The sequence below is a fragment of the Coregonus lavaretus genome, assembly GCF_964263955.1.
Source record: "Coregonus lavaretus genome assembly, chromosome: 21".
Taxonomy (NCBI): domain Eukaryota; kingdom Metazoa; phylum Chordata; class Actinopteri; order Salmoniformes; family Salmonidae; genus Coregonus; species Coregonus lavaretus.
Window position 1 is genome coordinate 46596624 of NC_140008.1, and position 14218 is coordinate 46610841.

The 14218-nt window shown below is 41.9% G+C and overlaps 1 protein-coding gene across 1 annotated transcript in view; it reads right to left on the reverse strand.

Annotated features, from left to right (window-relative positions):
- The window catches only part of LOC311149015 (rho guanine nucleotide exchange factor 18-like), a gene marked incomplete at its 5' end in the record, with an annotated part of 145648 nt that overhangs the window by 51487 nt on the left and 79943 nt on the right, over nt 1–14218 (reverse strand). Inside the window, 2 exons of the mRNA XM_084186086.1 lie at nt 3347–3392; nt 8663–8730. Coding sequence (XP_084042212.1) covers nt 3347–3392; nt 8663–8730 — 114 coding nt within the window. The remainder of the gene's footprint in view (nt 1–3346; nt 3393–8662; nt 8731–14218) is intronic.

Here is a 14218-nt window from a genome sequence, read left to right on the forward strand (position 1 = left end):
GCTTGTATCTTCCTCACTTTGCAGGTAGAAAAAAAAAATCTGACACATTAGCTAGGTTTCCATCTAATTGGCGACAGATTTTCATGGAAATATTAAAAAATCTGCATAAAACAATATGCGCATTTTCACACCTGAGATGTCTTTCCATCAAATGGACTTCTTGCGGATAAAAGGCTGTGCGTGATAACGTAGTGCACATAAAAATAACTTTTGCGATTAAATTCCCATTTACCATTTACATTTTACATTTTAGTCATTTAGCAGACGCTCTTATCCAGAGCGACTTACAGGAGCAATTAGGGTTAAGTGCCTTGCTCAAGGGCACATCGACAGATTTTTCACCTAGTCGGCTCGGGGATACCGAGTACAAAATACAAATTAAATGGGTTTCCATCGCATTCAACTCTACTGATGGTTTTGTCACAAAACATGTTGCGTTATACAGCGAATGTGCCCAATCTGGTCTTGGCACGTGCGCTCTAGCCAACAGCTCTCAGATACAGTGCAGGGTATAGACTACATGATGAGATAATTATGGACAAAAGAGCGAGTATTTTTAATTTGTCAAACGGCAGCCAAGCATCGATCATCATGTCGCCAGAATAAGACCCTCGATATTTATTGGAAAGGAATATCAAGCTCATCACCTTGCACTTTCACCACCCTGTCTTCCTCTCGCTGCCTCCTTCCGGGGTTTTAAAAAGGATAGCGCTGGCATTGAAGAAAACACCAGAACCTTCCACTGCACAGAGAAAATATTTATAAAAAGGGCCAATATGATCTAGGCCTTTTTATTAATGTTACCTTTATTTTACCAGGTGAGTGATTTTTTTTAAACAATAATTGACTGCGGTAACTTGCCTATGTAGTCTGAACGTTTAACCTAATGACTCCAGAACCAATCAAATGTAATCAAAATTCCTTCTGGGATTTAGTGATTTACTGTTTTCCCCCATTTCTTTTAAAGTTTCTGTTTTGGAGATTCAAGAACTCCCACTTGTGTAATCTCGAATATGAAGAAAACCTTGATGCTTTATTAACTTTTACTTAAGTGAGAACAGCCCCTGCCTGGCTGCCTGTCATTAATGGTCATCATAACAACCTTGGCACTCCACTAATCCACCTCCCACTGGAGCCTGGATGAGAAGCTGCAGGACACCTTTAATTTGACTCTCAGGGACCAGTAACATCCGTATCCACTCCTCCATCTCATTTCCTTCTTCCTTGTCCATCTCCTCTCTTCCCTCTTCCCTCCTAACCTCTTTTCCTCCTTGTTGTTGTCACCCCTGATTCCTCCTTTATCACCTACTGTGAGGGAAAAAAGTATTTGATCCCCTGCTGATTTTGTATGTTTGCTCACTGACAAAGACATGATCAGTCTATAATTTTAATGGTAGGTTTATTTGAACAGTGAGAGACAGAATAGCAACAAAAACATCCAGAAAAACGCATGTAAAAAATGTTATAAATTTATTTGCATTTTAATGAGGGAAATAAGTATTTGACCCCTCTGCAAAACATGACTTAGTACTTGGTGGCAAAACCCTTGTTGGCAATCACAGAGGTCAGAGGTTTCTTGTAGTTGGCCACCAGGTTTGCACACATCTCAGGAGGAATTTTGTTCAACTCCTCTTTGCAGATCTTCTCCAAGTCATTAAAGTTTTGAGGCTGACGCTTGGCAACTCGAACCTTCAGCTCCCTCCACAGATTTTCTATGGGATTAAGGTCTGGAGACTGGCTAGGCCACTCCAGGACCTTAATGTGCCTCTTCTTGAGCCACTCCTTTGTTGCCTTGACCGTGTGTTTTGGGTCATTGTCATGCTGGAATACCCATCCACGACCCATTTTCAATGCCCTGGCTGTGGGAAGGAGGTTCTCACCCAAGATTTGACGGTACATGGCCCGTCCATCGTCCCTTTGATGCGGTGAAGTTGTTCTGTCCCCTTAGCAGAAAAACACCCCCAAAGCATAATGTTTCCACCTCCATGTTTGACGGTGGGGATGGTGTTCTTGGGGTCATAGGCAGCATTCCTCCTCCTCCAAACACGGCGAGTTGAGGCCAAAGAGCTCCATTTTGGTCTCATCTGACCACAACACTTTCATCCAGTTCTCCTCTGAATCATTCAGATGTTCATTGGCAAACTTCAGACGGCCCTGTATATGTGCGTTCTTGAGCAGGGGGACCTTGCGGGCGCTGTAGGATTTCAGTCCTTCACGGCGTAGTGTGTTACCAATTGTTTTCTTGGTGACTATGGTCCCAGCTGCCTTGAAATCATTGACAAGATCCTCCCGTGTAGTTCTGCGCGGATTCCTCACCGTTCTCATGATCATTGCAACTCCACGAGGTGAGATCTTGCATGGAGCCCCAGGCCGAGGGAGATCGACAGTTATTTTGTGTTTCTTCCATTTGCGAATAATCGCACCAACTGTTGTCACCTTCTCACCAAGCTGCTTGGCGATGGTCTTGTAGCCCATTCCAGCCTTGTGTAGGTCTACAATCTTGTCCCTGACATCCTTGGAGAGCTCTTTGGTCTTGGCCATGGTGGAGAGTTTGGAATCTGATTGATTGATTGCTTGCTTCTGTGGAAAGGTGTCTTTTATACAGGTAACAAGCTGAGATTAGGAGCACTCCCTTTAAGAGTGTGCTCCTAATCTCAGCTCGTTACCTGTATAAAAGACACCTGGGAGCCAGAAATCTTTCTGATTGAGAGGGGGTCAAATACTTATTTCCCTCATTAAAATGCAAATCAATTTATAACATTTTTTAAATGTGTTTTTCTGGATTTTTTTGTTGTTATTCTGTCTCTCACTGTTCAAATAAACCTACCATTACAATTATAGACTGATAATTTATTTGTCAGTGGGCAAACGTACAAAATCAGCAGGGGATCAAAAACTTTTTTCCCTCACTGTACTACCCCGTCCCTTCCCTCCTCCTCTACCTGGCATCCATAGACAAAAACAGGGATCTGCTCGACTGACCAATCACAGGGCAGCATGGTGAAGGTAAACAAAAAGAGGCTAACTGTCTGCATTCCAAACAGAATAAGACAGGTCCTGGAGACCACACATTTGCCAAGTCAAGGAGGAGAGGGGAGAGAGAATGGAAAGATGGGGAAGAGGGTATAGGGGGCTGAAGGCGTTGATGTCCAATTCAGATCACACTTGACAGGCTTTATAAGGACTGAAGTAAAAATAGTGACAGTGGAATAAGACCATGAGATAGAGATCATGTTTATGGGTTTCTCTGTCTATCAAAGATGGAAGATCTCCTTTATGTGTGTGATCATTCCAGTGTTTCACCTGTTAAGGTCAAAGTGTGTGTGTGTATGTCAGTTTTGCTCACCTAGGTTAGGAGATGCTGTTGCAGAGGTCCTATGCAGATAATCTTTCTATCAGGAGAAAAACATGGGATTATTTAACAGAGGAAAAAAACTGACCAGGATAAATTAGAGAGAGACAGAACAATTTTACTGATTGCAAAGCACATTACATTGGCCAAATCAGTTCAATAATTGTCTCTAGTCTAGACACATTGGTTTATTGGTTAGAAGTGCTCTGTGACTCCGTAGGGTGAGCATGCATGCGGAAAGAGATCATTGGAACACAGACCATTGGGAATAGCACAAGGACACTGTCATTGGCGCCCATTCAAAAAACCTGATCTAACAAAGTGGATATTCGTCTAATCTGCCATAATTTATGTGTTCTAACAGGCCCACAATGTGGTTACTAAAATCCGAATTGGATATATATTTGGCTGTTTTTCCTGAATAGTAGCCCCGAGTAGCTCAGTTGGTAGAGCATGGCGCTTGCAACGCCAGGGTTGTGGGTTCGATTCCCACGGGGGGCCGGTATGAAAATGTATGCACTCATTAACTGTAAGTCGCTCTGGATAAGAGCTTCTGCTAAATTACTAAAATTTTAATAATATTTAGAAGTGGTCCTTTTCGGGTTTAGATTTTTTTTTTTGTTAAGCGCTAACTCTCATTCGGATAAGATGGTGGCATAGCTAGGCAGAAATCGGTGTTGGAAGTTTTTTAAGTGTGATGCAGTTGATTGGTGAAGATGACATGAACATGTATTTGGGATGATTTCCATATAAGCATTATACTCAGTTTTTTTTTATACCAACATAGTGTAAAATACACATCTAAACAAATAGCATAAATGTAAGCTAATTTTGATGAGCAGCAATGAGGACGTTTTGGATCCATGTTTTTTTTTTTTTAAACAACCTCAGTCTACATTGAACTGACTAAAAGCAAATCTAAACCGTGTAGAAATTATATTGTACCTACACTGCCTTCAGAAAGTATTCATACCCCTTGACTTATTCCACATTTTGTATTAAAGCCTCAATTCAAAATTTATAAAATTCATTTTTCCCCCTCACACATCTACACACAATGCCCCATAATGACAAAGTGAAAACATGTTTTTGGAAATGTTTGCACATTTATTGAACAACATTTATACAACAATATCTCATTTACATAGGTATTCACACCCCCGAGTCAATAATAATAATAATAATAATAATAATAATAATATGCCATTTAGCAGACGCTTTTATCCAAAGCGACTTACAGTCATGCGTGCATACATTTTTGTGTATGGGTGGTCCCGGGGATCGAACCCACTACCTTGGCGTTACAAGCGCCGTGCTCTGCCAGCTGAGCTACAGAGGACCACTAATACAAGTTAGAATCACCTTTGGCAGCGATTACAGCTGTGAGTCTTTCTGGGTAAATCTCTAAGAGCTTTGCACAGCTGGATTGTACAATATTTGCACATTATATTTTTTATTCTTCAAGCTCTGTTAAATTGGTTGTTGATCATTGCTAGACAGCCATTTTCAAGTCTTGCCATAGATTTTCAAGACGATTTAAGTCAAAACTGTAACTATGCCACTCAGGAACATTCAATGTCGTCTTGGTAAGCAAACCCAGTGTATATTTGGCCTTGTGTTTTAGGTTATTGTTGGGTCAAAGGTGAATTTGTCTCACAGTGTCTGTTGGACAGCAGACTGAACCAGGATTTCATATAGGATTTTACCTGTGCTTAGGTCTATTCCATTGAATTTTTTCCTAACAAACTCCCTAGTCCTGGCCGATGATAAGCATACCCATAACATGATGCAACCACCACCGTGCTTGAAAATATGAAGAGTGGTACTCAGTGATGTGTTGGATTTGCCCCAAACACAGCACTTTGCATTCAGGACAAAGTTAATTTCTTTGGCACATTTTTTGCAGTTTTACTTTAGTGTCTTATTACAAAAAGTGCGTCAATCTAAGTAACATAATAAAAAAATCCCCATCAAAATCCGTCAGTTTAAGCTAGAGATTTTTTGCATGGGCATTTGCGGTCGAAGGTGGCCGAGCTACAGCCGTGTTTGTCAGACCATGAGACATCCCGAAAATCGGTCTTCTCACACAAACGTCTGTGGTTTGGCCTAAAAAACTAATGTGACCCCACTGTGAAAAGGGGAGACTCTCACAAATACGATGGTGTTCTCAGTTTGGCTCCACAAGTGCCATGGGACTGAAGGTAACCCATACAAATGAACGGAAGTATGGAGGTAGTTTTGTGGCAACAAAATAAGGGGTTAAATATCTGTCCAAAACAACTAAAATAGTTCCTGATCTTTCTTATATCTCCTATTTATAGGACAGACACTTCAAAACCTTATTCCTTATGATAAATTTTTTTACTGTATTTTTTGCTATTTATGAATGTGATATTCAATGCGTTTCTATGGTCTATAGCAGTAAAGGCCAAATTCAATATATATATATATTTTTTTAATATACTCTACCGTTCAAAAGTTTGGGGTCACTTAGAAATGTCCTTGTTTTTTGTCCATTAAAATAACATAATATTGATCAGAAATACAGTGTAGACATTGTTAATGTTGTAAATGGCTATTGCAGCTGCAAACGGCAGATTTTTAATGGAATATCTACATAGGCGTACAGAGGCCCATTATCAGCAACCGTCAGTCCTGTGTTCAAATGGCACGTTGTGTTTGCTAATCCAAGTTTATAATTTTAAAAGGCTAATTGTCATTAGAAAACCCTTTTGCAATTATGTTAGCACAGCTGAAAACTGTTGTGCTGATTAAAGAAGCAATAAAACTGGCCTTCTTGAGACTAGTTGAGTATCTGGAGCATCAGCAATTGTGGGTTCGATTACAGGCTCAAAATGGCCAGAAACAAATACCTTTCTTCTGAAACTCGTCAGTCTATTCTTGTTCTGAGAAATTAAGGCTATTCTATGCGAGAAATTGCCAAGAAACTGAAGATCTCGTACAATGCTGTGTACTACTCCCTTCACAGAACAGCGCAAACTGGCTCTTACCAGAATAGAAAGAGGAGTGCAAGGCCCCGGTGCACAACTGAGCAAGAGGACAAATACATTAGAGTGTCTAGTTTGAGAAACAGACGCCTCACAGGTACACCAGTCTCAACGTCAGCAGTGAAGAGGCGACTCCGGGATGCTGACCTTCTAGGCAGAGTTGCAAAGAAAAAGCCATATCTCAGACTGGCCAATAAAAATAAAAGATGAAGATGGGCAGTCTGAGATATGGCCTTTTCTTTGCAACTCTGCCTAGAAGGTCAGCATCCCGGAGTCGCCTCTTCACTGTTGACGTTGAGACTGGTGTTTTGCAGGTACTATTTAATGAAGCTGCCAGTTGAGGACCTGTGAGGCGCCTGTTTTTGGACCAGTTTGCGCTGTTCTGTGAAGGGAGTAGTACACAGCATTGTACGAGATCTTCAGTTTCTTGGCAATTTCTCGCATGGAATAGCCTTCATTTCTCAGAACAAGAATAGACTGATGAGTTTCAGAAGAAAGTTATTTGTTTCTGGCCATTTTGAGCATGTAATCGAACCCACAATTGCTGATGCTCCAGATACTTAACTAGTCTCAAGAAGGACAGTTGTATTGCTTCTTTAAATCAGCACAACCGTTTTCAGCTGTGTTAACATAATTGCAAAAGGGTTTTCTAATGATCAATTAGCCTTTTAAAATGATAAACTTGGATTAACTTGGACTGATGGTTGCTGATAATGGGCCTCTGCACGCCTATGTAGATATTGCATTAAAAATCAGCAGTTTCCAGCTACATTTACATTTTAGTCATTTAGCAGACGCTCTTATCCAGAGCGACTTACAGTTAGTGAATACATATTTATTTTATACTTCCCCTCCGTGGGAATCGAACCCGCAACCCTGGCGTTGCAAACGCCATGCTCTATCAACTGAGCTACATCCCTGCCGGCCATTCCCTCCCCTACCCTGGACGATGCTGGGCCAATTGTGCGCCGCCCATGAGTCTCCCGGTCGCGGCCGGCTGCGACAGAGCCTGGATTCGAACCAGGATCTCTAGTGGCACAGTTAGCACTGCGATGCAGTGCCTTAGACCACTGCGCCACTCAGGAGCTACAATAGCCATTTACAACATTAACAATGTCTACACTGTATTTCTGATCAATTTGATGTTATTTTAATGGACTAAATTTTTTGCTTTTCTTTCGAAAACAGTACTGTACCTAAGGCGTTCCTAAAATTCTAAACCAAATAGCTAAATGATCCATGGTATAAAAACAATTCCATATGTTAGCTTAGTACCCTTCCCCAACGACTTAGACTTTTAAAGGTTCAACTCTTTAACCGTTTTAAAGTCCCCATTTGGCCTCATGGTGAAATCCCTGAGCGGTTTCCTTGCTCTCCGGCAACGGAGTTAGGAAGGATGCCTGCATCTTTGTAGTGACTGGATTTATTGATACACCATCCAAAGTGTAATTAATAACTTCACCATTTCCCATCTACCAATAGGTGCCCTTCTTTGCGAGGCATTGGAAAACCTCCCTGATCTTTGTGGTTGAATCTGTGTTTGAAATTCACTGCTCGACTGAGGGACCGTACAGATAATTGTATGTGTGGGGTACAGAGATGAGGTAGTCATTCAACAATCATGTTAAACACTAAGTCCATGCAACTTGTGACTTGTTAAGCGAATTTTTACTCCTGAAATGATTTAGCCTTGCCATAACAAAGGGGTTGAATACTTATTGACTCAAGACATTTCAGCTTTTCATTTGTAATTAATTTGTAAAAATTTATAAAAACATAATTCCACTTTGACATTATGGGGTATTGTGTGTAGGCCAGTGACAAAAAAAAAAATCGCAATTTAATCCATTTAAAATTCAAGCTGTAACACAACAAGATGTGGAAAAAGTCCAGGGGTATGAATACTTTCTGAAGGCACTGTCCATTTCTACTGTTTCTTCCCTCTTTCCAGGTTGCTCAGAATCACCGAAAAGAAAGCTGGATAGTCAGGGAGCATCGTAAATTCAAAAAAAGATGGATAGCGGACAATGTTTGCTTACTTCGACGGCGAGGAAATATACATGCAAGTAATTTTCAATGCGACCGTCTGGACCTCTGTGAAGAGCTAATGTGGCCCGCGGGCAAAAACAAGTTTGAAACCCCTATATTAGAGGATCATGCATGCCAGACAGACAATTGGTCAAATGGAGATGGTAGCATTGGTAAAACAAAGGACATGCTTGCTTGTAACTGCAAGCCATTTAGGTCTAAATTAGTAAATTAAGTTTGAAAGTACTTAGGGTGCTGAACATTGGACACATACCTTGTTCTTGCTGCTGTTACACTCAGCTAGAAGGGTCCGACAACTCTTGTGAACGTTCACTGCACAATCTGCAAAACAGAGAGAGGAGAAATGGGTGAACTTTCTTTTTCAATGGGTCGACTTTCATTTCAGTTACCAAACAATCGTTAACACTTTACATTAAGTTGCCCCTATAACTATGTAGCTACACAGTAATAACTGTAGTAACAAAGTAGTTACATAGGTGTTACTATGTAATTACATGGTAATAGGGTTTAGCGTATCAGTTATTACACAATATGAATAAGGAATGTAGATACACATTCACTTGCTGAATGTTATTCCACTTGTGTAATTACTAATGTTATTACACATTTTCTTGTTCCACTATGTAACTAATGTTTTGAAATTACATGTTTGAAAGTCGCCTATGAATTACCATGTTAATAACGGCAACCAAATTGTGACCCTGTTACATGTAACCAGTGCTTGACTTGGGATGAAAGAAGTGTCTTTTTACTAGTCGGTCCATTTGACTATCTTCACTGAAATTCACAAATGACATGCTATAGAGACCTCTGATTATTCACTGTTAAGAGTTTATACACATTTTCCATGACTTTTAACCAAATATGACTATTATTATAGCCTACATGAAAAGGTAAGCATTATTGACACTGGAAGGCTGCTGTGTCTGATCCCATGTAGGCCTACCATCTCCTGCCGCTGTGCCCTTGATCAAGGCACTTAACCCCCCACAAAGTAGAACTGCACTGTTAGTCACATGTGGTCAACCCTCCATCTGGAGAGCTCCTGGGTGTGCAGGCATGGCTTTTGATCCAGCCCTGAAACATCCAAGTCTGCTTATCAAGGTCCTGTTGAGCAGCTGATGTTTAGGCTACAATGTGGTTAGACCAGGGCTTGAACAAAAGCCTGCACACCCAGTAGCTATCCTGGAGGATGGTTCCCACCCTATAAAATATAGCAACATTAAAGTTAAATACTTTTGTCTTTATAAAAGACAACCGCTTAGACTGAGGTTTTTAATGTAAAGTGAAATAACTTTAATTACTATGTAGTTACAATGTAACAACATTTTTGCACACTATAGGCCAACAAGGACAAATTAGGAGACAGGAGAATATTAGCACTAAGGAAATAGGCTAAGGTCAACAACGCATAATTTATTTCATAAGCTTTCCTCAGCTGTAGCCTAAATTCTCTCGACTCGTCATCTTGTCATTGTTGCTCAATTTCAGTTCTTGTGGCCTAAAATATTTGTCATTTAAAATAAATATGTGAGTCTCCCGAGAGGTGCAGCGGTCTAAGGCACTGCATCGCAGCGGTCAGGAGTCACTACAGACCCGGGATACCAGGCTGTGTTGCAGCTGGCCGCGACTGGGAGACCCATGAGTCGACGCACAATTGGCCCAGCGTCGTCCGGGTCAGGGGAGGGTTTTGCCGGATGTCCTTGTCCCATCGCGCTCTAGCGACTCCTGTAGGCGGGCCAGGCGCATGCACGCTGACTTCGGTAGCCAGTTGTACTGTGTTTTCTCCGACACATTGGCTGGCTTCCAGGTTAAGCAAGCAGTGTGTCAAGAAGCAGCACGCTAGGCAGGGCCGTGTTTCAGAGGACGCATGGCTCTTAACCGTCGCCTCTCCCGAGTCCGTACGGGAGTTGCAGCAATAGTACAAGACTAACTACGAAAAAGGGGTAAAAAGCAAACAAAAACAAACAAAAAAAGGGGGGGTTTCTTTATTTGTGCTATTTTCTACATTGTAGAATAATAGTGAAGACATCAAAACTATGAAATAACACATATGGAATCATGTAGGAACCAAAAGTGTTAACCGGCTAACCGGATGTTTGTCCCAGATTCTGCCCGATCTCCGGTCCTGGAATGGGCTCATTCCTCCAAGCTCACCTGCCATCCTGGCTCCCGTCGAACCCTGGACTTCATCCGACAACGCTTTTGGTGGCCCACTATGGTTCCTGACGTCTCAGCATTCATCGCCGCATGCACGGTATGTGCTCAGAATAAGACTCTGCGGCAAGCTACGCCTGGCCTCCTTCAACCACTCCCTGTTCCTCATCGCCCCTAGTCCCATATCTTCCTGGACTTTGTCACTGGGCTTCCTCCGTCTGATGCAAACACCACCATCCTTACAGTGGTGGATAGGTTCTCTAAAGCCGCCCAATTCATCCCTCTCCCCGAGTTACCTTCAGCCAAAGAGAAGACCCAGCTCATGGTGCAGCACGTCTTCCGAATTCATGGACTCCCTGTCGACATAGTCTCCGATCGTGGTGCTCAATTCTCGTCCCGATTCTGGAAGGTGTTCTGCACCCTCATTAATATTGGGTCGTCGGCCAGCCTCCGGGTTTCACCCCCAGTCCAACGGCCAGTTGGAGCGTGCCAATCAGGACCTGGAGACAACTCTTCGGTGCCTTGTCTCGACCAACCCCCACCACCTGGAGGCGGCAACTTGTGTGGATGGAGTATGCTCAGAACACTCTTCCCTGCTTGGCCACTGGGCTCTCGCCTTTCGAGTGCTCTGTGGGCTTTCAGCCCTGCTTTTCCCTGAGCAAGAAGAGGAGGTCAACATACCCTCTGCCCAGATGTTCGTCCGCCGCTGTCGGCATACCTGGAAGAGAGCTCGGTCTGCTCTTCTCAAGACCACCTCCAGGTATCGTCGACAAGTGGACCGCCATCGGACTCAGGTTCCCCGCTATCATCTCGGGCAGAGGGTATGGCTGTCTACGCGGGACCTGCCCCTCCGGGTGGAGTCTCGTAAACTTTCCCCTCATTTTATTGGTCCTTTTCCCCCATCTCTAAAGTAATTAGCCCCTCTGCTGTTCGTCTTCTGTTAACCCGTACCCTCCATATACATCCCACTTTTCATGTGTCAAGGATTAAGCCTTGTCTCACAGCCCACCCCTCCTCCCCTTCTCATCAACAGCCATCCGGCATACATGGTGAGACACCTCCTGAGTGTTCGACCTCCCGTTTTTTTTTCTTTTTTCGTTTTGGGCTGTTGATGGTAGGTGCACCCAATTCAGCTGCCCTGCACGACGGGTAGGCGAACTGTTGCCATTTGAACCATTTCATTTGTCTGAAGGTACAAACTCTGCCTTCCCGGCAGGCCCAGAGAGAAAATCAAGTGCACTATAGGCCTACCGCTGGCCAATCGGATGGCTCAGATGACCGTGTCTGCTGTAACGTAGCAGGCATAAAAGAAAGCTACAGCAAAGTTGATACTGTGAGATTTCAAAACGTTAAAAACCATGACTAGAGAGAGACTGTCAACGAATACAGCAAAGAGCTGCTGTTTTTATGAGTGAGTTCATGTTTAAGTTCTTACTCAGCACTGTGAACACTTTGCATTCAACACTTTTATAAGCCATAAAATGTGTATTCTTCCTATTTCCACTCAGCGCTACAACAAGCAGTAATGAATTAGTAGGAAAGTGTATCTTATAGGCTTGCTTTGTTGTTATTATTAGCGGCTTGGGTCTTTTTTAATATAGAGGAATTTTTCACTCTCTTCATAGGAGTAACAACATGAATTTGTGGATGAGGCAGAAATAATGTGGTGCGACTCGAGTTTACAAAATCAGCTAGAAGACGATGTCCCTTTTTGGTCAGTGGAGGAAAGGGAGAGCGGAGGGATATTGAGAGGCGGACCCTCAGTCTGCTACTCTCTCCCTCCGCTGAGACTGACCATCAGATGCAGGCACCATCAGCCCAGTAAAATAAATCATTTAAATGTATGCTCACTCAGCTGTGCCTCACAAATGTTGAAATATAATTTTTTTTAATGGCCCGAACAACAATGCATTGGCAGGGTAATTCAAGCAAAGCCAATATGCAGTGATAATGTATTGGGCCTATAGCTTACTACACAAACCTCATTGCAAAATTGCATTTTAATTGGTTAATGTTGCATAGGCTTACGTTTTTTTAAGTCATGTAAAAAGAAAATCTGAGTGGTAGATCTCAGCTCGCATTTTGACTCAGAAAGTGATCTTGACTCAGAAAACAGTTTTCCCTGTTAACACTATCAACGTTTTCTTTTACTGTGGCAATTGTGATCGAATGAACACAATATTAGCCACTTTCAATGCAACATACTGAAACAAAACGAACTATGCAAGATATTTTGTTGTAGGCAGAACGCATCGGAGTAGGATTCTATTGCATTGACACGCACTACTCAGCCTCTACCCTACACAGACCAGTGGCATAAACAAATCAGAGCTGCAGTAGGACTATATCCAAATAGACCATTGCCACATATGGATCTGTGCAATTTACTTTGAACTGGACTGTGTTTACAGCATGAGCGGTCGTAAGTAGAAGTGTTTGTTTTGAGAGCAAAGTGAGAGCTGCATGTAGCCATTTGTGCACATTTTGTTCATATCCTTTGCTAGTTAGTGAGTTATTAGCCCAGTTATAGATCATTTGTAGTCAGCAATAGGGGAGTGATTGCTTCCTACAAGAGCACAAAACGTGTACATGTCTAGCCATCTTTTTTTCTTAAAAGGGCACAGTGTTTTTTGAGACAGGCTTGAATAAGCTAAGTACCCTATAGGCAGTGGGTAGCATAATTTGTCTGAGTCACTGTAATAATGGTATGGGAATAATAATGCATTTTATTTTGTGAAGTAGTTTCTTGCGTCAGACAACACAACATCTTCAGTCATCTCCTTGTCTGAAGTACAAGTGGCTAAACAGGTTAATGTCAAGTCCTACATGTTTTTTTCAAAAGTTTCATGGAATGTAGGCCTACACTGAACACCACACACTGGCTGCTACTGTAGGCTGAATGATAGAACAGCTATTTCCATTTTTAAATGATATGGGATGCATTTTCTCCATTGTTTTTGATTGTAGGCCACTCTGATAGGCCTACATTATGATCAAATAGCCACAGTAGCTTACTTGGCCAATGTTAAAACAGTAACATAAAGTGGGTACAGCCTCAGTGTTCACAGTAAAACACGCGCTTGAAGTTGCACAGAATTTTCACAACGTTAAAGTTTGCACTCAGCAGATCTGAAATTTGCTCAGTGACAAAAATATTTTGAGGGAACATTGGTTACAAGCGTATCCTTTGTAACAACATTGTAACAACATTTGATTCAATATACACCCTTTGGGCCGGGTTATACCATGGAAATAAACTACTGAAAACAACCTGTAGTTAATAGCAAAGTGTACCTTGTTACAATTGTTGTTACCAAGTCCTAGCCTATTTACATCATTAGATCGAGATGGTATCAACCCTGGGATTACCTGTGGATTTGATGGTAGTGGCACCATGCAGTTACATGTAACAAGGTCCCAATTTGCTTGCCATTATTAATGTGGTAATTCACAGGTGACTTTCAAAGGTAATTACAAAACATAAGTTACATAGTGGAACAAGAAAATGTAATATTAGTAATTACACGTGTAATTACCGTCCTTATTCCAAATGTGTAATAACTGATACCGCTAAACCCTATTACCATGTAATTACACAGTAACACCTGTGTAACTACTATGTTACTACAGTTATTACTGTGTAGTTACATAG